The following is a 23,945-nucleotide window of genomic DNA, read 5'->3' on the forward strand; positions in this document are numbered from 1 at the left end:
CGAGAGGGGCAGACGGAAATGATCACCCCTTAAAATTTTTATATAATTTAAATATTTTCTTTGTACTTTTTATTGATAATATGTTTTCATCCTTTAAATTTTCATAAATTCACCCCTAAAATTTTATAAATTCGCTTTTAATATAAAATTATGTGTTCGTCTCTGACCTAGACCATCTTCTGTTTGTGCATTTTTAATAGTCGTTTAATGGAACTTCGGCATCATCTAATTGTGCTAGGTGTTCTTTTGCGAGCACATGAATGGAAATAGAAAGAACGTGTTTTACGTTTCTGTTTTGCACTTTTCCTGTCATTTTTCTGACAACAGAACATGAAACAGTAGCAGTTTAAGAAACAAAGAGCACATTTTAAGAAATGTAAGAAAAACAATGAACGGTGAGAAATTTAATATAATTTAGTTAAGCTGGTAATACTAATACAAATAAATGTACCAACCTTTCATCCATGCCAAAACCTTCATGTATCTTCTCCAGCCACTGCAAATGCAAAGTCTCTTCTTTCTCCTCAATGGTTAGCACCAGGCTTTTTATTCAAACTTCAAAGCTATCAGAATTAAAAGTTATGAGCATCAGAACAAGTTGCTCATTCATGATGCTGCCAACTTTATACAGTCGAATACTTCCTCAGGTGTGACCCTCATCACACCGTAGATAATCCAGATGAACAGCACACATCTCAATTCGACTCTAAATAGAATATGTGGCACCATTTTCGACTAGTTTAATGTTACATTCTCTGGTGTATGTATACACACTTTTGGAAAGATTAAAAAAAAGTACTTGGCAGCAGCATTGTTACAATAGCATACAAAGTATGAAAGTAACTGTGTTAAATCCTCATCCTGGGAACCATATAGTGGCCACTTCAAAGTATACCGCACGTAGCAAAAATGTAGGTTGCTTATTCCACTATCAGTTGCTGACCCACCTTCGTTTTCGAGCAGGTCTCTCATGTTTAATCTCTGAATCTACAGGGGTTCCACCATTCTTGACTGAAGGTTGTATCTCGCTCTCCATCTTTATTTCCGCAGCATCTTTTTCCTTGGGCATTGAAAGTTTGAACCTCTCACTTCGCTTCTTCAGTTTCTCGACAGTCACAAGGTGTTGATCCTCCAATGGTCTTGTATCAGCATCCTTGATCTCTGGCTCACTAACATTTTTTTTGTCAGACAGAGAAGGATAGTGGTTCTCAGCAAGCTGAACCGACTTACTAGGTTCCTCTGCAATTTTGTTAGATTCAGAAGATACCACATTATTAATCTTCTCAATCTCCTTGAGATTCAAGGAAGCTGATGACTTGCTGTTGATACTATAATCCCTCTCAGTATGGCTTGTCCAACGTTCCAATTTGGAACGCCCTCGTTTTGACTCTTTCTGTTCATCATCTGAGGAAGCATCTTCTCTACGTTTTCTCAAAGAGTTATGCTGTATTGGGTTCTTCTCATCACTTTTCAAGCCCTAGGCAAGGCAAAGAGTAATAATAATACCAATAATAACAATTTTTATCGATGAACTAATCATTTTCTTTCAGAAGTACAACCTTTGCATGTTAATATGAAAGTAGAAATACGAGTATTTTTGTCTATAGACTTAAAGATTTACTGAGGAATAAAATTACTCTCAATCTAACAGAAATAACTGGGACATGAAAATTGTGCTGGTACCGAGACACAGTCCAAATTCTTAACAGATATTGATTAAAAGATGTTTCAAAAACAACAATGATAAGAGTAATTAAATCCAGAATCTCTATGAAGAAACTGCACCATCTTTCGACAGAAGATTTATCCTTATATATATGCACATTTCCTGAAAATGCCGTAGAGTTTTTCTTCCTACTACTAAAGAAACATTATGTCCTCGAGTCTACAAAACATACCGTTTCATTGTTGTGACCACTTAAATCTTTTTGGCTTTTCCTGGAAGAACTCAAAGTGATTGGATTCTCCTTTTGGCTATTCCTCCTAGTGTTTTCTTTATGTTTCTTCTCATACCCCTTTTGGCTATCTGAAGCATTGGCAGCATGGTCACTCTGAGTGCTTGACCTTTCCTGCCTGGATTTTCTCTCATAATTACTAAATTGGTGTCCACGAGCATACAAATCTTCACGCCCTCTTTGGCTTTTTTCATCATCATTCCAATCCCTTCTCTTTACTTGTTCACTGTGCTGTACTGTCTCTTTGAGTTGGTATTCTTTTTCAGAAACTTTATATTGATCCTTTCCCTTGGTATGGCCAACCCAAGCTTTGTCTTCCAAACCACGGCCACTCCTCACAGTACCTCGTACTTCTTCTCTCTCCCGTTTTGATAAACTTCCATCATGGGATTGCTTTAGCCTATGCGATTCATCCCTCTCCCGCTGCCTCTCAACCCTTTCTCTGTACAACCAAACCTCATCCTTGTGCCGAGCTGACTGATGTTCATCAAAATTATCTCTTATTCTTAGTTGCTCATCTATCTCACGCGGATCTAAGGTTTCATCCCTTTCTCGTTTCCTGCGACTGCTGCTGGATTCTCTACGTCCATGCAGGATGTCCTCTTTGTCTGCATGGTCCCTCTTCAGATATTCTTCATCTTTCCTTCTTTTGCTGTGGTAATCATCAGCTGCTTCATGCCTACTCTTCAAATTATCATCTCTTTCCCTATGTCTTGCACTGACATCCTTATAACTGCCATTGTCCAATTGTTTTCTAGGTGGATAATCATCTTTGTCACTCCTCTCACTTTCTCGAGCCTTAGCCCTGTTCCTATAACCCATTTCAATATCACGATCTCTCTTCCTTAAGTCCTCAGTTCTATTTGTCCTGCCATTCAAATCATCTTCTCTCCACCGACAAGTACCATCAGGGTTGTCACTCTCCCTTCGCCTAATGGAACCTTCTGTTTTAACATGCATATTCCGTGACAAGCTAGCGTCAAAGTCTCTGAGAGGATAAGAATCCTCTCCTGGTTTACCTTCCATGCGATTTATTTCAACCTCGTGTCCCCCGTCACATTCTTTTCTCCGAATTTGATCATGTCCATCAAGATGCTTCTTGACAATCCCAATGCGAGAAGAATGTTCACCTTGAACAACTTCCTCAGAACCATCTTGCCACTTCTGATAATCTCTGCTGCTGCCGGATCTTGCTTTGCTGTTTTCACTACTTCTTGCAGCCCTAGTATCCTCATCATTGTCAAGTTCTCGAAGCTTCCGATGCTCTACTTCAGATCTTATTTTTTCAGTTTTCATGGGTTTAAGTGAACTCTCATCTTTATGGGTGCCATTTATTAGCTCATCCTTTTCTGTACCAGGGCTTCCATCAGCTGGCTCAAGTTCTTCATCAACATCATTCTTTGCCTCCACCCTTAACTCCCTGGGATCTCTAACTACAAGAGGAGATTTATCATCCATGCTTTCAATAGATTCTTCCTCATCGGCATCATGGACATGATCCCATCTACCATGAATAGGTGTCATGCATGGAGACTTCTTATGTGCTCTTCCCTGTCGACTCCTGTGTTAAGGAGAGGATTAATAACATTAGAACAATTAAATCAGAAATGAAAAGAAAGCAACAATATTGATGTTAAATAATATTAAAAACCTTATCCAAAAGAAATGGCAATAAATTAATTAAAGTTTCATTTTCATACCTCTCGTCATGCAGGCTGCCTGAGTTTTCACTAGGATCCATAGGACCCTGACCCCTGGATCCAGGACCATATGGACGTGATGCGTCCACAGGGAAAGGGAAAGCCTCATTGTCTTCACGCACATTATGAACAAAATTCACAGTCCTTCCAACTAGCTCCTTTCGATTTTTACTAGCATCTGGAAAACCATTAAAATATTCAGTATCTTTGCGTACAATCTCAGCTTCAGACGCAACATCTCCTCTAAGATCCTCTACTGGCAGATCATTTTCTGTCCGGTCTTCAACACCATTGCCAGTGGAGGAATCGTCTAGAGAATCCTGACAGACAATCTGTTTACACAATTGAGAGTAAAATAATTTTGCATAAGCAGCATATATATACTAAATAAGACTTGGCTAAGTGCAATTGACACAAGGTTTGACAGCTAACCTCAATGATTGCATCTGAATCACGGATACGAGGTGGCCGAGTATCAAAGGAAGGGAGGCGTTCCCCAGAACCTCCCTCCACTTGTATCGGTCTTCCAGTTGGCTGGCACAGTTAAAAAAAAGGTATTGAATAGATATAAAGAAATTGTGCAACATGTCTAGAATGCATCAAATTATTCATTACACACGATAAATACTTGGTTGATATTGGACACCTAATCATGGTAAACGGGAAAATATAAGTATGATTAAAGTATCTACAACATCTAAAAGGATTGCTTTTATAATTTATAATGCGTGCAATGTAAAACCAAAAAATGAAGCTTACTAGTGGTGGCCGCATTTGAGCAGCTACTTTTGTCATGTCATTTTGTCCCCCATTTGAGTTTACAATATTAGAAGCACCAGCTGGAACCACTTGCCCAGTTGCTGCTGCCAATTCTGGAGGCAAATCTGGATCATAATCCTAGAAGAAACCAAGAAAGTAATGCCCTCAATAGCAATAGCAGAGCTGCAGAAGTCAAGCCTCCAATCCAAATATTTTACTATTAAAAGGAAACATTTTCCAGATATAAATAAACACCAAATTACCTGCTCTGTTCTCCCGCTTTCATAAACTCGAATTTTGCTTTGCATGGTTGTCTCCAGGCGGCGTTGTTCCTAAAATATATTACAGTCCAACCACTTAGACCTTAGTTCCCTCAGTAATGAAAGGAGTCATCAAAAATGAATAATTACCAGTTGTTTGCAATAATCTTTCCAGCTGTCCTCGTTTAGACCAAAGTTGAAGAAGTCGGAGAGATCAACACCAGGATATTTCCATGGCTTTTCCTCAAAACTGTCAATGTCGACTTCGAATATAGTCCTGAAACCACATAGGATCAGTAAAAAAATCAGTTGGGCAGAAAAACAGTGAAACTAAGAGATTTGAACATGATATTAGAAAAAACATATATATAACAAGCATTACAGAAGCCAAAGGCACTTTAGAACAAGTAAATTTTCTCTGCACTATAAGCTTCTAAAAGCCAAAATAAAATCATTTATTATAATAAGATCAAAATTAACACCATCAACTACCATTGAATAATAACATAAATATAGAAAATTAAGCAATTACTTGTGAGAAGGAAGCGTGAAATCCAGCCCGCCACCAAAACCTCGTCCCACCATGTTGTTACCCCAGCCAGATGCTCCAAAATTAGGATGGAAACCTTTTGGCATAGGAAGACCAGCTTTCATTCCAGATGGTCTCCAATCACCTCTACCACGACCAGCCATGGCACCCATCATTGGAGAAACCTGACCTGGGGCTCCTCCAGAACCGCCTGCAGTGGCTCCAGGCATTGGTGCTGCACCAGGTCTTACATACTGCCATGTAGCAGAAAATAGATCACAGCATTAATCAGAAACCAAAGTGAACAAGCGGCCATAAGACCGGAATAAAAGAAATGGGATGATCATCCAGCAATGAATTTTTTTCCTCTATAAAAGTTTACAGCAGACAGTCAATCAGAACCTCGACAACACATTCAAGATTAAGGTTCATTCTAAGTTAATGAAACAGCCAAATCAAAATTTCTTTAGCCAAACAAGAAATGCACTTTATAGTATACACATCAAGAAACAAGGATATCAAACGACACACTGATTGTAACATAAAGCTAACGATATAATAAGCCAAAACAAGGAATAAATGGCACATGAACAGCTTATAATATAATTAACAAGGTTGCAGCAGAATTTAAGAGCAACCAAGATGGCGATTACAATAACAAATCTCAAGCTGGAACTGGAAGTAACTTAAACTCTATAACAAAATGTCAAGGTTTGGGTTAAATCAAATCCACTGCTGTTTGAAAATGGTTTCAAACAGGTAAGACAAGTGTAGTTTCAGCAAAATTGAGCAGTTGACTTGAACTTGCATTTCAAGAAACAGAAAACATTTTGCGTTCAATTTGCTGAGAACAATGTTACCGGCTAAAGGTTCATCTCTTTCATTGGTAGGCTGTTTGCAGTTTTTCTTTGCATAAATATCTGGAGTTGCTCTTGAACACAGATTACTTGACACAGATAAATAAAAAATTCTGAACATAAATTTTCATCTTCAAAAGCTCCTATAGATGTAGGAGACAGTAATCTTCACACATTATATCTGAAAATGCATTAACTGTGGTTGTATTTGTGTACCTCGTCTACAAAGGTTTTACTATTGAGACCATTAAATAATGTGCTCCATAAAATTCAGAGATTAAAACTTATGACGGAAATTTCTTCTTCTTTTTTCTGTTTTTTTAAGGAGTTGTTTAATTCAAGCTTAGGATCAGAAGGAAGATTAATTAAAGAGCCCTTTCTTACAACTTACAACTTAGTACTGCATCAGCCGACAATACATGAAAAATGTTTGAATCCCTTTGAAGTAAGCGAGATTCGGAGTGAAGCAGAAACGTTCTCCTATTAATATCAGTGGAAGTGCTTCTGAGCCTGCCACGAGCAAAGCCAAAGGCTAGCCAAACAGACTGGATGGTAGATATCATTGATAAGCATAATGGTTTCTGATTGAACATTACAATCTCCATTATTAATATATGATATTGAAACATAAAAAGTCACAATGTAATCAACAGTCAAATCTTCTGACTATTATTTATCATTTCAATCTGTACAACTTTACAAACCAATAACTATACTAAATTAATCCTAATGTTTCATCAAACAGTCGGGGCATATGACAAACAAAAACCCCTTTCCTTTACTAATTGTTTCCAATTTGTTTAACAAGAACACCAGCATCAACATGTTAACACACTGACCTTAAACGGATGGTACCCATGACTGCTGTAACCAATTTTCGGTGCAAGGACAATTCCTCCACTCCCGCCGGTAGCCTTCCCTGCTTCTCCGCCTTCTTTCTTCTCCACATCCGCCGCCTGCCCTCCTTCTCCCCATTCTTGCTCCCCAGCCCCTTGGTTTGCATCTCCATCAGCCAGTATCACAAGCGGGTCCCCATCTTCTTCGTCGTCTTCATCTTCGCCCATCATTCCTACTGTTTCCATAGCCATCGGTCCGTGGTGGTTGTCGTTTAATACTATCTGTAGATCATCTTCGCTGTCACTATCCCAATCATCCCTTTCTCCATCGGCCTCCGCCTGGCTGCCTTGAATTCCTTTATCGTAGTCTTCCTGGCAAATCACTTCGGTTAAACCCGGGATTAACGGATCATTTGAGCCGATATCCCCAATTCCATTACTAGCCCCCTCTTCAAAATCAAATTCAACCTCTTTTTCATGTGCCAGTTCTTTTTTAGAATCCATAACCATCGGTTCGGGAGCTGACTCTGTGGAAGCGATCGAATCCGGAGCTGCAGCATCAGGGGCAGCTGGAGGAGGAATTGATTTAAATGGGTGTAGGGTTTGGCCGGAGTGGATTACAGGTGAAGCTCCGAAGAGGGTATTACAGTCGTCTTGAGATTGAAGGTTAAGATCAATCGTACGGTGGAGATGTGTGGCTGCGGGAGAAGGCTGTTGTGGCTGAGGAGCAACGGATGCGGACGACGTTGCTTCGGTTGTTGATGAGAATGGCCTGAGAACGTCCGTGTAAAGATCTCCAAACTCATCGTCCTCTTCCATCGGAATTCCTTTAACAAACAAAGATAGAAAGGCAAACGAGAGACTCTATGGAAAGAGTTTCGATTGATAATGTTGGCGTGATTTCTTCCTTCTGCTTTATTCAATGGCATAAAGCCATTTATAGTACATATTTCCATGAGTTCTTTTTTTTTTTACTATTTCTCTAAATTCCAGTGTTGGCTTTTTCATAAAGGTTATCAAGTCTAGGTTTAGAATTTTAAAATAAATAATAATTTAACATTTTTAAAAGAGTTATTGTTTCATTCATCTCTTTTGATCCATTTGTCAGTATTATTTAAATATACATATTTATTAAATATTTTTTCAAATATAATACATGATATCTTATTTCATATGCTTCCTTTTGTAATAGAAGTAAGTATTGTAATTTTTTTTAAAAATAGTAGATGATAATTATAAGAAAATATTTATGTAAAATATTCTTTTAATTAAATTCATCAAGTTACCTTTATGGTTAAAGAAAATTTTATTCTCTCTAGAAATATTAGATTTGAACAATCACGTCTGAAGGGCGTTGTATTGTCACTAGTTAAAAATAATTATGAACAGGTGTTACTCAAACTCGCTACCTCTAAACAAAGCAACACTTTATTTTATCATTGCAGTCGTTTGGTAACACACATTACTAATTTGATAAATGTATAATGAAATTTGAGATGATGAATATTTTTGATAAAATATATCGAAGTCATCACATTATTATAATCTTATGAATACTCGTTAAATTTAAAAAATATAAATAGATTATTCAATTAATTGATTATTATAATAAGTCATTACATTATTAAATATATAATATATGCTATATTTCAGTTATATTTAAAGGATTTGATTATAATGATCAAAACATGGTAACATAACTGTTATATTCAATAATTAAATAATTTTATAATAATTAAAACTTTAATCATTGTTTTATTTTTAACATGAGAGTGATTTATTCGTTATAAACGATTAATTGAATAATATGTATATAACTTAAAATTAAACTATCTATTTATGATCTTATTAATAATTAAGTGACTTATGATGTATTTTACCTTTTTTTAAATATTTGTTGGGGTTAATCTTAGGCCTTGGCCATGTTTTTCAATATTGGGCCTAAAGCTGGGTTAATTCCTCTTTCAAGCATCCTTCTATCATCTATATGTCCTTTTTATTTCTTTAATTAATTCCTACTGTGAAAATCACAAAACACTGATCCACCGCCGTTTTCGCCACCGCCATCATAGCTATAAGCCTATAATTCCAAGTTCCTGATAAATTTCACTAATCGATCCCTGTTCCCCCCCCTCCCCCCAAAAAAAAAATTCCCCTAAAAATGCAGCTACAGATTTTTGTCCGATCCCCGACTCACCGAACCCTAACTGTAAACCTAGAATCCACACAAACCCTGACCCTTCGCCACCTCAAATCCTCTCTCCTTCCGAATCCGCAATCCATCTCCTCCTTCTACTTTGCCCTCAATGGAAAACCCCTCTCGGATTCCACCCTTCTCCCGAATCCTGAAATTACCCATCTTTCCACCCTTTCTCTTCTCCCCCGCATCTCTGGAGGCGGAGGCGATGGCGGCGCCACTGGAGCCGAGTCCCGCGACTGTTATCTTAAGATGTACGCGGAAAAGAAGCCCGATAAAATCGATCTTAATGAGAAAAGGCTTGGTAAGTGGCTCAATTGTGCCTTATCTTATGAACCTTTGAGAGAACCTTGCGTGATTGATAAATTAGGGAATATTTTCAATAAGGAAGCACTTGTTGAAGCGATGTTGGGTAAGAAATTGCCCAAAGAGTTTAGGCATATAAAGGGTTTGAAAGATATGATTAATATTAAGTTGTCGATGATTCCCGGGGAGAAATCAGATGCAGTTGATGGTGCCAAGTTTCAGTGCCCGATAACAGGGCTTGAATTCAATGGGAAGTATAAGTTTTTTGCGTTGAAGAATTGTGGTCATATTGTTAGTGCTAAGGCTTTGAAGGAGGTTAAGTCATCAGCTTGTTTGGTTTGTCACGAGGAGTTTGTGGAGTCTGATAAGATGGTGATTAATGGAAGTGAGGAGGAGGTGGTGGCATTGAGGGAGAGGATGGAGGAAGAGAAAGCTAAAACCACCATGGAGAAGAAGAAGAAAAGGGGTATTGATGTTGTGGATGGGAAGGATTGTGGTAAATTGGAAGGGAATGGAAAACTTGACAATGGAAAGAAATTGAGTAATGGTGGGGTGAAGAAGTTTAGAGCCTTGGATGTGGCACCGGCAAATGCTACCAAGGAAGTTTATGCTTCCATATTTACTTCTTCGAAGAAGACAGATTTTAAGGAAACTTATATGTGTAGATCACTCCCACTCGGTCGAAATTGATGAGATGAGATTGATTCATCGCAAGGTGTGATGTGGGTAAGAAGAAAAACAACAGTAATCAAAAGAAATAAGGCTAAACAACTTGTGGCCCACATTACATCATCACTTCTTTACTGAATCAGATTTGAATTGCACTTTCCTTATTTTCTGAAGCAGAATTGAGTTGTACTTGTTTAAACCTAGAAATCTGGTAAATATGTAATTTCAATAGTGAATGACTATTAATATGCTTTATTAATTTGTTGTGGTGGATTTTCAAACAATGTTATCTTTAAATTATGCTGTTTGCAAATTTGAGTCATGTTCCTATAAATAATATCTGCTAGTAGAGTCATGAAGTTGGATGAATCCTGCTTTGCATCTTGGTTAGTATATCAAGTTGGATGAATCCTCTGATGGAATATTCGAGTTCAAAGATCAATTGATGGTGCTGTAGTTGGATGAATGATTCTGTTACGTTGTTTATCATGTCAGTTTGCAATCAATCTTCTCCATTTATGTTCATTGATGCTATAGCTTTCGTCGCATGTTAATTGCTATGTTACTCGTATTCAAGGTGGTAGATGCATCTGGCGCTTACATGTTCTATTATTTTAAAGCTTTCTCGTGCATCCCCGTGCATATGTCCGGATATTTCTCGGACAAGTACTAAGAAAAAATGAAGAGTTGGTGCAATTTGTATGTATGATACAGTGGTATAGGGTATGTACACGTAGAATCATTGGCAGCATGGTTTTTGTTTTCATTTCTCACCTTCTCATGAGGGAACGAAGTGCTGTATTTTGTTGTACTTGCAAAGTCTGTATATTTTGATTTGTCACCCCTATACATCCTCTCTTATTTCAATAATAATTAGTAAAATTGGGTGCAGTAAGCTTTGCTCAACAAAGTCTGTCACTGAAAGGGGTTAGCCCGATTCTTTCCCATAGTCACGACCTACAATATTGGGTTTATTTTCTTTGTTTTTTATTCCGTTTTGGCTTAGATTATACGACCCAAATGCCGAAATATCACTTAGCTTATACGATTGCAAAGTAATCCTTTACCAATTCCTGTAATTTTCTGATTCTTAAACGAAGTTAAAGCTTACGATATTAAGGAAACAGAAGAAATATCCATAACATATGTTTTTAGATGACTGAAGCTATTTTTAATCTCTATAAGGCAAACTTGAATTTACCATGTAAATCATACCTTGAAAAAATAAGGTTTAATCCACGTTTCTCTCGTGAATTATACTTTTTTCCCCTTCGAAACTTGTTTTACTCACTTTACTATCTCAGTTCACTTAAGTTTATCCAACAGCTATTTAGAATTTTCGAGACGATAAAATTGTAAAGGTTCAATAAGAATAAAATACTTGATATTATTTATAATATAAAAAATGTATAATATCATGATGTGTTATTATAAATTAATATTATTTTAATTAAATTAGGTTAAAATTATAATTTAATTATCAAAATGATAAAAGAAATACCAAATTATTAAAATGGATATAATTTAGGAGGTTAAATTGTGAATAAAACTTAAAAATAAAGTAATGAATTGGTCGTGGCTGACAAAAACAACAAAAGGCTACTCCTGTCCAAAGAGGAGCGATGAGAAAATCAGCCCACGGCCCATCATAGATTTAGAAAATAGGGTTGCGTTATAAATTTCTCGACTTCAGTAGAACCCTCGATATTCCTCCTCCACCCAGCCGAAGAAGAATAGATATCGCCGCTCTTCATTTTTATCGCTCTTAAGGTTAGCATCTTCTCTCGGGTATTAATCCTCTTCATACCAATTTATTCTATTGTTTTTCTTCCGTTGATTTAATGTTTCTGATGAACGAAACATTTGTTTTGTAGTTTTCAGCGTTATATTAGCTAAATAGGCCTTCGAAGTTGCATTTCTTTCGGTTCTGTTTTTCCTTTTACCGGAAAGCTAAAGCTTCGATCCCAATTTCAGCCCAAAAATGTCCGGGTATGTGTCATCTTCTTCATATATAAATGTTCAGGACCATGTTAATTGAATATTAGATTTATTTCTCTAAATGAATATTATATTCGTTTCGTTTAGATTTACGTCTGGGTTTGCTTTAACGCCTCCATACATCGTATCACTTCAAGCTTCTTGCATTTTCGCTATATATACGTTGGGTTTAATTTGCTTTAGTGTGGAATAATGTGCTTATGGTATCTTTGTGTGTTGAAAGGATTGCATTGTGTTTTATTTTTCGATGATTTGCCTACTTGTTAAGCTGTATGAATTGTTGTTTGTTTTCTTCCAGATTTGTTGGAAAATAAGAAGCTTAGTTAATGTTTTATTTTAGATCAGGCGGATCATTTATTTGTTCATGGTGTAGTTGTAAAAATTATTTCCTGTGTCCAGTTTGAGGTCATGTCTAATTAAGGCATGATTTTGGCAACAAAATTTCTAAACCTATTATTTCCCCCCGTCTGATGTCTTTATATGTTCCTTTTGAGAGATCTCATCATTATTAGATTTTGGTTTTATTATTTCAAATATTTATGATGTACTCTTGGCTGATGAATTTGCAGAGAGGAAGTTGCAGTCGCTGCTCCATCTGAGGTTGCAGCTGCCATTGGTGAGCCAATGGACATCAACTCAGCCTTGCCCCTTGTGATTAGGAAGTCGCAAGCACATGGTGGTCTTGCACGTGGTTTACACGAAGCTGCCAAGGCAATTGAAAAGCACAATGCACATCTTTGTGTTTTGGCCGAGGACTGTGACCAGCCAGATTATGTTAAACTGGTCAAGGCACTCTGTGCTGACCATAATGTTAAAGTGCTACGTGCACCTAGTTCAAAAACTCTGGGAGAGTGGGCTGGTGTAAGTAAAATATCCTTGCCTATTTTATTTCAACATAAGATAATTCTATCCTTCATCTTTTACTTGCTCAACAAGACCACTTTGGTCATTGGTGAATATTACTACAAACTATTCTGCCAAATTGAATGAGATTACTTCTGTTCCGAATGCTAATTGCGCTTCATATCTGGATGCAGTTGTGCAAGATAGATTCCGAGGGCAAGGCAAGGAAGGTAGTTGGATGCTCTTGCGTAGTTGTCAAGGTATGGACGTATATACATGGAAATACATTCTGTTTTATTCGCACAATATTGTTTGGTCAAACCATTTTTTTCTGTTTGTCATATTTTCACCTTAGATAAGTTATATTGTCTGGCAATATTGTCAACAGTTAAGCCATGTATAGGTATTTATAATAGTCCTGGTTTATCATCTCTTTCATGCAGGATTATGGTGAGCAACACGAGGCTGTTGAAGTTGTTCAGCAGCACAAGGATTAAGCGATTAGAGGATGGTTTACTTCTACTTTGGTAGATGTCTGCTGAGTTCTTTTTGTCATTTTATGATATTTAATAGTAAACAACAAAAAGTTTTATCTTTTCTCTAAATGCTCTGAACTGCTTGGTGTTTCTGAAGTATGTTACTTTTTCTTTTCAATTGATATGCTTTTACGTTTTGGGAAAAAACCCATTTTTTGTTCAGATGCTTACGTGGATTATACAAAATGCTGAAGTGGCTTAAAGTATCTCATTTAAATCGATATGTTTATAAGTATTTATTTATTAGAAATTTTAGTTTTTATTTCATTAGCAATCAATGCATCAAATAGTACAAAAAAGGAAGCTTTAAACATTGCTATGCTCAATCACACTATATGTATATGGGTAAAGCAATATTAATTTCTTTCCATATATTCATTTCCAAAAAGAAAGGTAGTAAAATTGAAAGAAATATACAATTGCATCCTTCCAATACTTCTCTTGCATTGCTATGATTTTCCTGGCAACAATCTCCTTCAAATGGCTGCAATAGCGGTCGTGTCTTGATAAAGTCAACTTGCATGGTATTGCCTTTGGTTTCTGTTTCAGTTACCACCGTTCAAATCCAGGAGGACCAAGACCCCCTTGGCAAAATGCCCAACATTCTTCAACAATTGACAAAATAATTATAATTCATGCGCTTAATATGTAATTTTAAAAAGTTTATATATCTTAGTAGTTGAAAGGAAATATTGTTCTCTCTTGAGGTTTTAAATTCATTGTATTTATGAGGTGTGCGAGCATTGCCAATAGTTAAAAGAAAATATTATATAAGTAATATCTTGCAATCACTTTAAACTATGTAAAAAAAGTATTCAAATTATACCGTTTTCTTAAAGTTGTGTCTAAATATTTTTACTGTCAATTTAGGTGTCTAACGTTACAAATGTTATCACTTTAGGTGCCCAACCATGACAGTCGTTAAAAAACTACGTTAAGTGACTCATGTCATGTTCCAGTAGTTTTAAGATTTTTATCTTTTTCAAAAATTAAAAATTATTATTTTATTGGTAAAAACTCAAAAAAATCAAATATTAAAAAATCCAAACTTTGAAAACTTTAATTTCAATCCTTATATCCACGTCAGTCGTCAGCCGAACCTATCCTCAATCACGCCTCAAACCAACAACTAGTCACCCGACAAACAACCACCAAAGAACCCCAATCGTGATTTAAATTCACAGACATGATAGAAAAAATCGTGACATTTCGCGACCCGAACAAGACTTGATGACACGAGAAACAATATTGGTGATGACGATTATAAAGGGAGAAGGCAATGACGGTATCGTCGTCGATGGTCGTGGCCAGAAATGTATATGGTAAAATTGAGTTAAGGTTTAAGGGTTGATTTTAGGAATTTTTAGGGATTTGGATTTTTTTGTAATTTAAAAAAAATAGATTTTTTTAATAATAATATGTTTAAGGTTTTTTTAAATAACATTTTCAAAATTATCAGAATATGATATATGTCACTTAATGAAGATTTTTAATGATCGTTAAGGTCGAGATACCTAAAATAATAATGTTTATAATATTAAACATCTAAATTGGCCGTAAAAAAATTTAAACACCACTTTAAACAATTATTTTTTATTAAGCATCATTTTATTGTCAATTATTTGGACAAAATAGAGATCATAGTATTTTTTTTCTCTCAAATAGAAATGATTATTTTTAAAATTAACATTATTTTTTATTAATTTTTAAAAATGAAGATATGATGCATGACAAAAAAAAATAAAGTAGACAGCGAGATCATTTTGATTACGTGTCGAGTAATGATTGGACATATGATTTAGTGGATAAAGTTCATTGGGAACCTTGACGGTTTTCAAATCAAAATTGTACTACCACTGTATTATTCTCTGTCTGTGTACTTTACATCTCTCTTTTTGGCGTGTAGAGGCGCAATGAAATACAAAAGTGAGTAGTATTGCTATATACAGCGGGTGGGGAAAATCTAAAGAGAAAGTGAAGACTTAAAGTGAAATTATGAAGAAAAAGAAATAAGGTTTTGAATGGAATACATGATATAATTAAGACTTTTTGGTTCTTGTGGGAGTGATTCATTGGATTATACGGAAAACCCCAACTCTTTCTTCCCCTTTTATCTCATCCTAAAACGGGCAAATGAGATATGGTTTCAGTCTCAGATCTCCATATAATGTATTCAAGAAGGAGCTATCTGAAAAAGTTATTTTAATATACTTTTCTCTCTTTTTTCCCAGGTTTTGAGAGTTGGTTTCAAAAGAATCTTTAGCAATTTGTCCGAAGGCAATCTAGCGAATGAGGGTAAGAAATGGATGATCACTTCTGAAGAAGAAGAAGAGGGACATGCAGTAACAAAGAAAGACTGACAGAAGAGAGAGAGCAATCGCAGGCAATAGTATGCGAAAGGCATTCCTTTTCCTGTGGTTGCTCACTTCTCTTTTGTCAGCTACCTCATCTCTTTGCTCTGTGTTCCCCTCATCAGCTCTTCATCTTCTTCTGCATGTCATCACAAATCATATAAGCATTTTACTTCTTTGAAGCCCTTTCGTTTGTTTGACCAGCTAGACATTCAAATCCCCAATTTTTTTTTAACATGGTGAGCTGTTGGAAAAGAGATAAAAGCTCAGAAAGGAAGTGATCGGTATATACATGTTTTGTTGGCGTTATGTATATATCAACAGTACTGTTTTTTTACTACTCTTGTTTTATTGGGAATATTTCAATGATTAAAATAACCAGAATTCTTTGACGGAAGCGTTGAAAGAAAGCGAGACTTTTGATGGTCCTTTTTCTCTTAGAAGAGAGAACGAAATACTTCTTAGAAGATAGTACGCCTGGTTACTGTTCCTATCTGAGAGGAAATCCGTCTCGGTTTCTTCAAATTTTCCACTTTATTTAAAACCCTCTACATATTCATGGACACCATGCACGGTAAAGACGGGGCAAATTTTTTTTTGATAATATTCTGAAAAAAAATTAATTCACGAGATAAAATACTCTCAAGATTAATTGTTCAAATAAGGTAAAATTCACATTGTTGGCCGTAGGTCGTCATGCATTCCGGGCGACCTACTAGGTCGCACACGCTGGGCATCCGAGGCCATCCGACTGAGGCCATCCGACCGAGGTCATCTGAGAGCATCCGAGGTCATCCGACCGAGGTCATCCGAACGAGCTATGCGAGGGCATCCGAGGGCAACCGAACGAGCTATGCGAGGGAAACCGAGGGAAGCCGAGCGAGGGTAGGTCGTCCGGAGGGCATGGCGATCTACAAAGTTGCCCGAAGGACATGGCGACCTATGTGTTGGGACGTGCATGTGCCATGCAACACGTTCATTCTCACGTTCATTCTCTCTGTTTGAATAATGGTAGGTCGTCCGGAGTGCATGGCGACCTACAAGGTCGCCTGGAGTGCATAGCGACCTACGGCCAACACTGTAGATTTCACCCTATTTGAGCAATTAATCTTAGGAGTGCATTAGCTCGTGAATTAATTTCTTTCAGAACATTATCTCAAAAGTTTTTCCGTAAAGACGGTATCTGCTGTTGTTTGCTTGAATTTTGACCTCGCATGTGAATCCAAGAAAACAAGTAAAAGATGATAATTTCTGGGTTTTTCTTTTTTAAAATTCTGATAATTGTTTCTATTTTTTATTTTATTGTCTTAGCTGCTGAACCTTTTTAACTATACTTGGGATTGCAAAAAGCCATAGGAGTGTCATATTTCTTCTTATTTTTCTGCAAATCTTCACTGTTCTTCATTCATCGTTGAACGTATGGCAGCAGGAAATTTCCAGATGCAATTTAGGGTTTCATTCATTAATTGAATTTTGCTTTAATTTCATACTTCCCCATCTTTTCAGGAAGAGCTTCTCTATAAAATCCGGTCCTTTAACATATTTGTAGTAAATATGTCTTTCAATTCTTCGCATATTAACTACTTTGTTTGCTATTGTGATTTGTGAAGCAACGAACTGTCTCAATTATACACTTGTTACATCATCCAGGTAACCATTTTTAATTTCCTTTCAGCTTGTTTTTGTTTGACGCACACACATATATGATGTTTAAATTTAATGTGATTGCTTGAGAGTTTGGTCTTCAATGTAGACAAAGAGGTCATCCCATATGTCTGAATCGAGGATTTAAGCCTATTTCTTGGTTTAATCTTTCTTCAATTAGCGCATAAATGGTAAACAACCCATAACAGTTAAGCTTACATTCATGAATCGCATGTATAGTATCGAGTAACATCTTTGAATTTGAAATGACTGCATACTTCTAACAAAAAAGCAAAGGACTCTAGTGATTCCAACTAAGGGAATCTATGACCATACAATGTGACTTTGGCTTGAACTTGAGATATCCCCCTTTATACTGGAGCAGATCTTGAGCGTTTGATTCGGCCATTCATGAATATCTTAAAGATTATATTTTAAAACAAGAGGCTTATGTGTTCAAGTAATTGAAAATGTCTTGTAAAAGATTTAGATTCTTTGATTCGAGGTTATTTTGGTGCTAGTATATCTTAGTTTCAGCATGCATGGAGGCTAGAGTGAGATGAAAGTTATTCTCTAAACAACAATCACTAATGATTTGAATCAACCACATAAATTATTGACTAAGATGTAAAGGATTATGAAAAGTTCCGTTTAGAGTATAACTACCAGTGATAGAATCCCTCACTATACCATCTAAGTCAATAGTTTATATGTTTGATTCAAATCATTAGGTATTGTCGTTTATTAGTCTCTTGTACATGTTGAACTATATTTAAATGTATGAAAAAAAGGGGCTAATACGGATAGAGATTTAGACAACCATTGTCAGATGATTAGATTCTAATCTTGAATAAATGGACTCGAAAATCAGTTGGTTAATACTAGAAGTAAAAAGCGGGATTCGGAATCCTTTATGTTAGAGGAAGGTTAAGAATGGGATACATGGTAGAAATTGATAGAAATTTTGGGTGAATTCAAAATATTCCTATGGACACTTATCGTCGTTTTAGATCTTTACAAGTTAACAATTGCATTAGCATTGAGAACATTTTGCCCTAATTCATATTATTTCATATGTACAAATGTGGTAGGTGTTAATCACTTTCATCCTCCTTTTCTGACTGTATAACCATGCAAACAAGAGGTAAAGCTGAAAATTGGAAGTCTATGTTATTATTTGGAGGCCACATATATTTGCATAAGACTTAGGATGATGAACAATTATTTCTTTTTCTTTTCTCTTTGAATAAATAAATAAATTTTGAGAAACATATATACATGACCATTGATCATGGTGTAACTTTTTAACTCACATTCAATTTTTCTTGTTTAGTTTTAGACTTATAGTTCCTTTGATGCTCCGGAAGAACAGGCATTCCCCACATCTGGCTAAAGACATGTTGCACCAGAAACACCTATAATTGCCATATTATAAATGCCCGATTACGAAAAAAGCGTGAATTAATCACCTTGATAATTTGATCTGATTTACGTTTCAAAGCTGTGGACATGCATTTGAACAACATGGCTAAATATTCCATGAAATTTTCTTAGTTAAATCAAAGTTACAGTGTAGCCAGATACTGTTCCATCAACTATATTTCTCAAAGTTACACTAATTCAGGTTATATATATCTGTATATGAATGAGCCTCGTATGATGACAAATATTTTTCTTTTAGGGTTTTGCTAGGGCATTTATATATATAATGGAATTATTTTTTATGATTTTCTTGTTGCAGAAGTTATCTCTGATTTTATAGACAATGCTCCCATTTAGTTTGATGGTGCGTTGGCTTATGTTTTATTTGTAATCATAATGCTGTGTTCCCCACAATCCTTGATGGAGAAAGAAACGTTCGATATGAATTCGAGTAGCTTGCTATCCTCATGGAAGCGTCTCAGTAATTCATCCTCGGAATGTGAAGGTGATACCGGATTTTTGCATGGAGTAACATCACTACTGAAAACCAAAAGCTACTTTTCCCTTATGGCTGAATTTTTCATAATGACAGGGTAGAACAAAACCAAACCCAATGTCGGTAATGCAGTACATTGTGTCGCGTTCTGGGAGTCGGAACAAGAATGTTTATATTCATTTTTGGATTAAGTTAGTGACAGCAGTTGGAATAGCAATCGGAATTATGACATGAAGAAGTTGAAGGTAGAATCAGTGTTAATGGAAGAGATATATCTACTATGCATGTATGATTCATACGTAGTTTTGAAGTGTGAATTAACACATGTTTGGTTGAGGGGAATGGAATAGCCATTTTCCCCTTACAACCTGAGCCAACAGTATTGCAATTGTTTGGTTATTTTTTTTTATAATAATGTTTATACTATCCAGATTCCTATTACTAAAGGTTATTGAATACTTGAACATATTACTAAGTTAAACTCAGTCGAGTTGTTTGGTGTAACTTTTTCTGGTATGATTATAACTGAAAAGAATTATTATTTAATATATAAGTTATGTTAATATTTTACATAATTTTATTTTAATATCAAAAATTTAAAGCTCTAAATCCTAACTATAAACTTTCAATTTTAAGATATAAAACCTTAAACTTAAATTATATCTGAAACCTATTTAGACAATAGATTAGACCCGTGGCATGAAATTGAACAGACTTGTCTGTATATAAGATAATTTCGTGGCAGGAATCATAGGTTTCAAATTCGTTGGAATATTCTCCTTTTTTTTTAAATAAATCCTTTCCAATTCCGTTTAGATAAGATTAAATTTAAATTTAAAATTTATAAAAAAATAATTCTGTGTCATGAAAAGAAAAAGAATAGACTAATTTCGCGGCATTCCTAGGTAGTTTAAGTTAATGTTCGAAATTCTCATAAAAAGAATTGTTTAAAAAAAGAAAAAAATTCCGTAGCATGAAAATGAATAGACTTGCCTGTATATAAGATAATTTCGTAATTTAAGTTATTGTGTTTATTAACAATCCGATTAATTGCGTAGTTTTATTTAATTACAAAGATCAAATTCTGATAAATTAAAATAATAACAATATTTTCTTAATTTGTGTAAAAAATAAAATTTATAATTAAAAAATAAATATAAAAAAGAGACATTTAATCGTTTTTAACCCAACTTGTGAAGTTAAAAAAGTTAACATGAATAGTTAGAATCTTATACATAGAAGATCGTCTTTGAGAAATGTCACGAGATCTCCTTCATTTTACATTTAATCCTTTCCGGTCTTAACTCTCCACTTCTTGCACTATATATATATATATATATTAGTTTGATTTAATCATTAAATAATATTTATTTAAAAGATTTTTAATTAGTTGACAACGAACGTTCAAATCTTTGATGTTATACTTGAATTCAAAATTTTTAAAAATAACCATCATTTTTTTATCTACTAAAGATATTTGATTCGTACTCGCTTTATATATTATGAATAGCGTTAACGAGTAGGAGAGATGAACGGCGTTGAAACCCATAGATGTATTGGTATGAAAAGTGGAACTTTACCGGTTGAACCAACCTCTCTTGGTTGGAATATATATATGCAGGAAAGAGCCACAATATACGACAAGTGGGTCACGAGCTTAACTGACAGAATCCAGGATTGCTGAATCGTTCTACAAACTAACCGTTCCAGTTAAGAAGTCGATCTATCTGTTCCAGATTCAGACCGGCAAACCCAACAGTTGAGGACCACATAAACAGCTCTGACTCACGCTGAGTTTTATTGTTCGGCAGTGGTGAGAATCAAGTTGCTTGTGTATGGGTCATCTAGGACTGTCGATTTGAATCCATTCATATTTGACAGTACTCAAAACCGGAGAAATTGCACAGATGGTCCTTGTACTATATGCTTTTTTCGCATATTTTCCAAGATGACGATGGCTAGTCTCTCTCTACCAAACACCTGTATGCTTTCAAGGGACCCATAGTATTAGATTGAAGATTCTTAGCAAATAGATGACGAAACAAAAGATGGGGACTTTTAATTAAGGCGGCCAAAAGACAAATCTTCGGTGGAATAATTGTAGCCGTAGGAACAATAATAATTGAGACACCGTCGTAATCGATGCCGTGAAACAAAATGGAATGAAATTTTTCATGTTTTAGTCTACAATTTTATTTAGACTTTGCAAATAAAGTTAATTGTGGGGTGAAAGTCGCCAGAGTGGACATATTAAGAACAAGGTAAGTGTTTTCGACTTTGATTAGCTTTAGAAAAGTTGTAAATTTGGATACGGCAATGCAAAAGAGCTTATATGGATAGTGATGTGATAAGAAACCATTGATTATATCACTCTAATTCAAAGAGATGAATTGGAACTAATCTAGTAGGCTGAAATTTAGGACTTTATTTTATATAATTTAATTATTTATTTTTATAATATTATTAATAAATTTAAATTGATAATATTATTTTTTATTAAGCTAAAAATAATTATAAAATAATATCTATTTTAAATAATCTCAATCAATTTATAGTAAACACGCAATTACTCTTACAATCATTAATACTCGAATTTATAATCTTTAAGAACAACAATTCTTTTAATAACGAGGTAAATTGACACATTTAAATTGAAAATATGATTAACGCCAAACATGAAAAGATTAGCATAATAAGATGGGTAGAAACAATAAACTTAGTCAAATGATTCTTTACATAATTCCTAGCACAAACAACCAAGACCTACGAATACATGATGAAAAATGATAAAAGATCTGATTAAAGAACATGACGTCCTCTTTTTTAAAAAAAAAAAAATCCCATGAAGATAAATCAAGCGGGTGTCGGGTTATCGGGCGGCGACGTCCAGACGATGTCCTTAAGAGCCGGTCGGAGCTCTTTACTGCAAAACTGGTTGTACTCAAGTGTATCGCCGTTTTCTTTTTTAACTTCCACCACCAAAAACGATGGCGTCACGGCGAATATGTCAGCGGCAATCGCTAATTTCCCTTTCCTTCCACACTCTTGACCCTGCAATCTCACCCTTGACTCGCTTTTCTTCACGTTGAACTTCACCGATTTGGCCACCTCTTCTAGTCTCGATATAACGCTGCTCGCCGGCCTAGTCGTAGCGAATCTTAGCTCCTCGTTCTCTTCCCTTTTCCTCTCTTCGAACAACGGCGACAAATCGAATCCCTGAGACAAAGAAATGATGTGAAAGGCGTTCAAAGTCTCGGGCTTTGATGATTTGTCGCCATTGAAAGCTTCGAATTCAAGCTCTTCCTTGGTTCTAACAGATCTAGGGATGGATTTTTTGAACCAAGATGAGTCCATGATCCTTGATATAGTGATTCGTGAACTTGGATTGGGATCTAAAAGCTTAGTGATTAACCTGCGAGCTTCAGAGGAAAACCACGGCGGACACTTGAAATCGCCTCTGTAAATCTTTCTATACATTGCCACCAAGTTATCGTCTTGAAATGGTAAAAACCCAGCGAGAAGAACATAAAGAATCACCCCACAAGACCAAATATCCGCTTTAGATCCGTCGTATCCTTTCTTAGAGATGACTTCAGGGGCAACATAAGCAGGTGTTCCACACGTTGTGTACAATAACCCATCTAGTTTCAAGTGTTCCGAGAAAGCACTGAGTCCAAAATCAGTGACTTTCAGGTTGCCATCTTCATCTAAGAGCAGATTCTCCGGCTTCAAATCACGGTGGTAAACCCCGCGGCTATGGCAGAAATCGACGGCGGAAATGAGTTGTTGGAAATAAACTCTGGCAGTTTCTTCCTTGAGTCTGCCTTTGACTATCTTAGAGAAGAGTTCGCCGCCTCGGACGAGTTCCATGGCGAAGTAAATCTTAGATTTACTCGCCATTACTTCATGCAAATCGACTATGTTGGGATGTTTCACCATCTTCATGACGGAAATCTCCCGCTGAATCTGCTCCATCATCCCGACTCTAATCACCTTCTCTTTGCCGACAACTTTCATGGCAACGCTCTTCCCCGTCGGAAGATGCCGGGCATGGTAGACTTTCGCGAAGGTTCCGTGACCAAGCATTCGACCAAGCTCGTATTTTCCATGGAGAAAAGCCGGTTGATCGGTTTTAGTTTTCTCCGCCATTTTTTATAAGGTAGATCTATAGAAATTACTTGAAAGATATAATTTAAAATAAACAGACGATTATAAACAGAGAATGAGATTAAGGTCTTTCTTCTTCCTTTTATGCGTATGAGAAACGAATGGATCACCCGTCTTCAACGTGTTTCCGGTGACAATTCCGGCCACCGATGGACCGTTTTGAAAGACCACAAAACTCAGACGTTCTCAACGATGCTCCTCTCATCTCTCCGCATTCCCCACAGAGATTTTTTTCTCTCTCTTTTTTTGGAAAAATAAATAAAGAAAAACACGAAAGCTTTGCTCTATCTCTAATGTCAGGATATAGAAGCTTTTGCCTTTTTTTTTCTGGACGTGGATGAATGCATAAACGTTATCATTTATACAGCGCTGGGACACCCATTTTAACCCTAGATTGATCCAACGGTTAAGTTTAGAAGC

At 35.9% G+C, this 23,945-nt stretch overlaps 4 protein-coding genes across 6 annotated transcripts; 2 read left to right on the plus strand and 2 right to left on the minus strand.

Moving 5' to 3' along the window:
• Positions 1–699: 699 nt before the first annotated feature.
• On the minus strand, positions 700–7,793 carry LOC120117669 (FIP1[V]-like protein). Of its 2 annotated transcripts, none has more exons than XM_039137908.1 (9): positions 6,900–7,793; positions 5,207–5,457; positions 4,825–4,951; positions 4,678–4,746; positions 4,415–4,552; positions 4,088–4,189; positions 3,656–3,987; positions 1,899–3,516; positions 700–1,477 (listed from the first exon to the last, which is right to left on the minus strand). In XM_039137908.1, the coding sequence occupies exons 1-9, from the start codon at positions 7,713–7,715 to the stop codon at positions 932–934; spliced, it is 3,999 nt and encodes a 1,332-aa protein (XP_038993839.1). In that variant the 5' UTR covers positions 7,716–7,793; the 3' UTR covers positions 700–931. The 2 variants fall into 2 exon arrangements, with proteins under 2 accessions (XP_038993839.1, XP_038993840.1); XM_039137909.1 differs by having other exon boundaries at positions 1,334–1,466.
• On the plus strand, positions 1,090–13,577 carry LOC120117673 (40S ribosomal protein S12-2-like). 2 transcript variants are annotated; one of them, XM_039137915.1, is made up of 7 exons: positions 1,090–1,101; positions 3,245–3,253; positions 12,019–12,057; positions 12,636–12,927; positions 13,104–13,169; positions 13,353–13,421; positions 13,475–13,577. In XM_039137915.1, the coding sequence occupies exons 3-6, from the start codon at positions 12,050–12,052 to the stop codon at positions 13,404–13,406; spliced, it is 420 nt and encodes a 139-aa protein (XP_038993846.1). In that variant the 5' UTR covers positions 1,090–1,101; positions 3,245–3,253; positions 12,019–12,049; the 3' UTR covers positions 13,407–13,421; positions 13,475–13,577. The 2 variants fall into 2 exon arrangements, with proteins under 2 accessions (XP_038993846.1, XP_038993845.1); XM_039137914.1 differs by lacking the exons at positions 1,090–1,101; positions 3,245–3,253 and adding an exon at positions 11,788–11,839 and having other exon boundaries at positions 12,016–12,057.
• LOC120117671 (replication termination factor 2-like) lies at positions 8,948–10,327 on the plus strand. The gene has a single exon (XM_039137912.1). It carries the CDS (start codon positions 9,058–9,060, stop codon positions 10,087–10,089), a length of 1,032 nt encoding a protein of 343 aa, XP_038993843.1. The 5' UTR covers positions 8,948–9,057; the 3' UTR covers positions 10,090–10,327.
• Positions 13,578–22,042: 8,465 nt separating the features above from the next.
• LOC120117670 (CBL-interacting serine/threonine-protein kinase 6-like) lies at positions 22,043–23,606 on the minus strand. Its single transcript, XM_039137910.1, has one exon. It carries the CDS (start codon positions 23,505–23,507, stop codon positions 22,212–22,214), a length of 1,296 nt encoding a protein of 431 aa, XP_038993841.1. The 5' UTR covers positions 23,508–23,606; the 3' UTR covers positions 22,043–22,211.
• Between the last annotated feature and the right edge of the window lie 339 nt (positions 23,607–23,945).

Source organism: Hibiscus syriacus, unplaced genomic scaffold (genome assembly GCF_006381635.1).
Source record: "Hibiscus syriacus cultivar Baekdansim isolate YM2019G1 unplaced genomic scaffold, ASM638163v2 tig00110321_pilon, whole genome shotgun sequence".
NCBI classification, from domain to species: domain Eukaryota; kingdom Viridiplantae; phylum Streptophyta; class Magnoliopsida; order Malvales; family Malvaceae; genus Hibiscus; species Hibiscus syriacus.

Excerpts from the sequence above, each read along its gene's own strand:
- LOC120117670 (XM_039137910.1), bottom strand. The coding sequence starts at position 23,507 with ATGGCGGAGAAAACTAAAACCGATCAACCGGCTTTTCTCCATGGAAAA.
- LOC120117673 (XM_039137915.1), top strand. Across the intron at positions 12,928-13,103 it reads CTCTGGGAGAGTGGGCTGGT|TTGTGCAAGATAGATTCCGA; the intron begins GTAAGTAAAATA and ends ATCTGGATGCAG. Across the intron at positions 13,170-13,352 it reads GCTCTTGCGTAGTTGTCAAG|GATTATGGTGAGCAACACGA; the intron begins GTATGGACGTAT and ends TCTTTCATGCAG.
- LOC120117669 (XM_039137908.1), bottom strand. The coding sequence starts at position 7,715 with ATGGAAGAGGACGATGAGTTTGGAGATCTTTACACGGACGTTCTCAGG. Across the intron at positions 4,952-5,206 it reads TTCACGCTTCCTTCTCACAA|GACTATATTCGAAGTCGACA; the intron begins GTAATTGCTTAA and ends ATGTGGTTTCAG. Across the intron at positions 4,553-4,677 it reads AAAGCGGGAGAACAGAGCAG|GATTATGATCCAGATTTGCC; the intron begins GTAATTTGGTGT and ends GGTTTCTTCTAG.
- LOC120117671 (XM_039137912.1), top strand. The coding sequence starts at position 9,058 with ATGCAGCTACAGATTTTTGTCCGATCCCCGACTCACCGAACCCTAACT.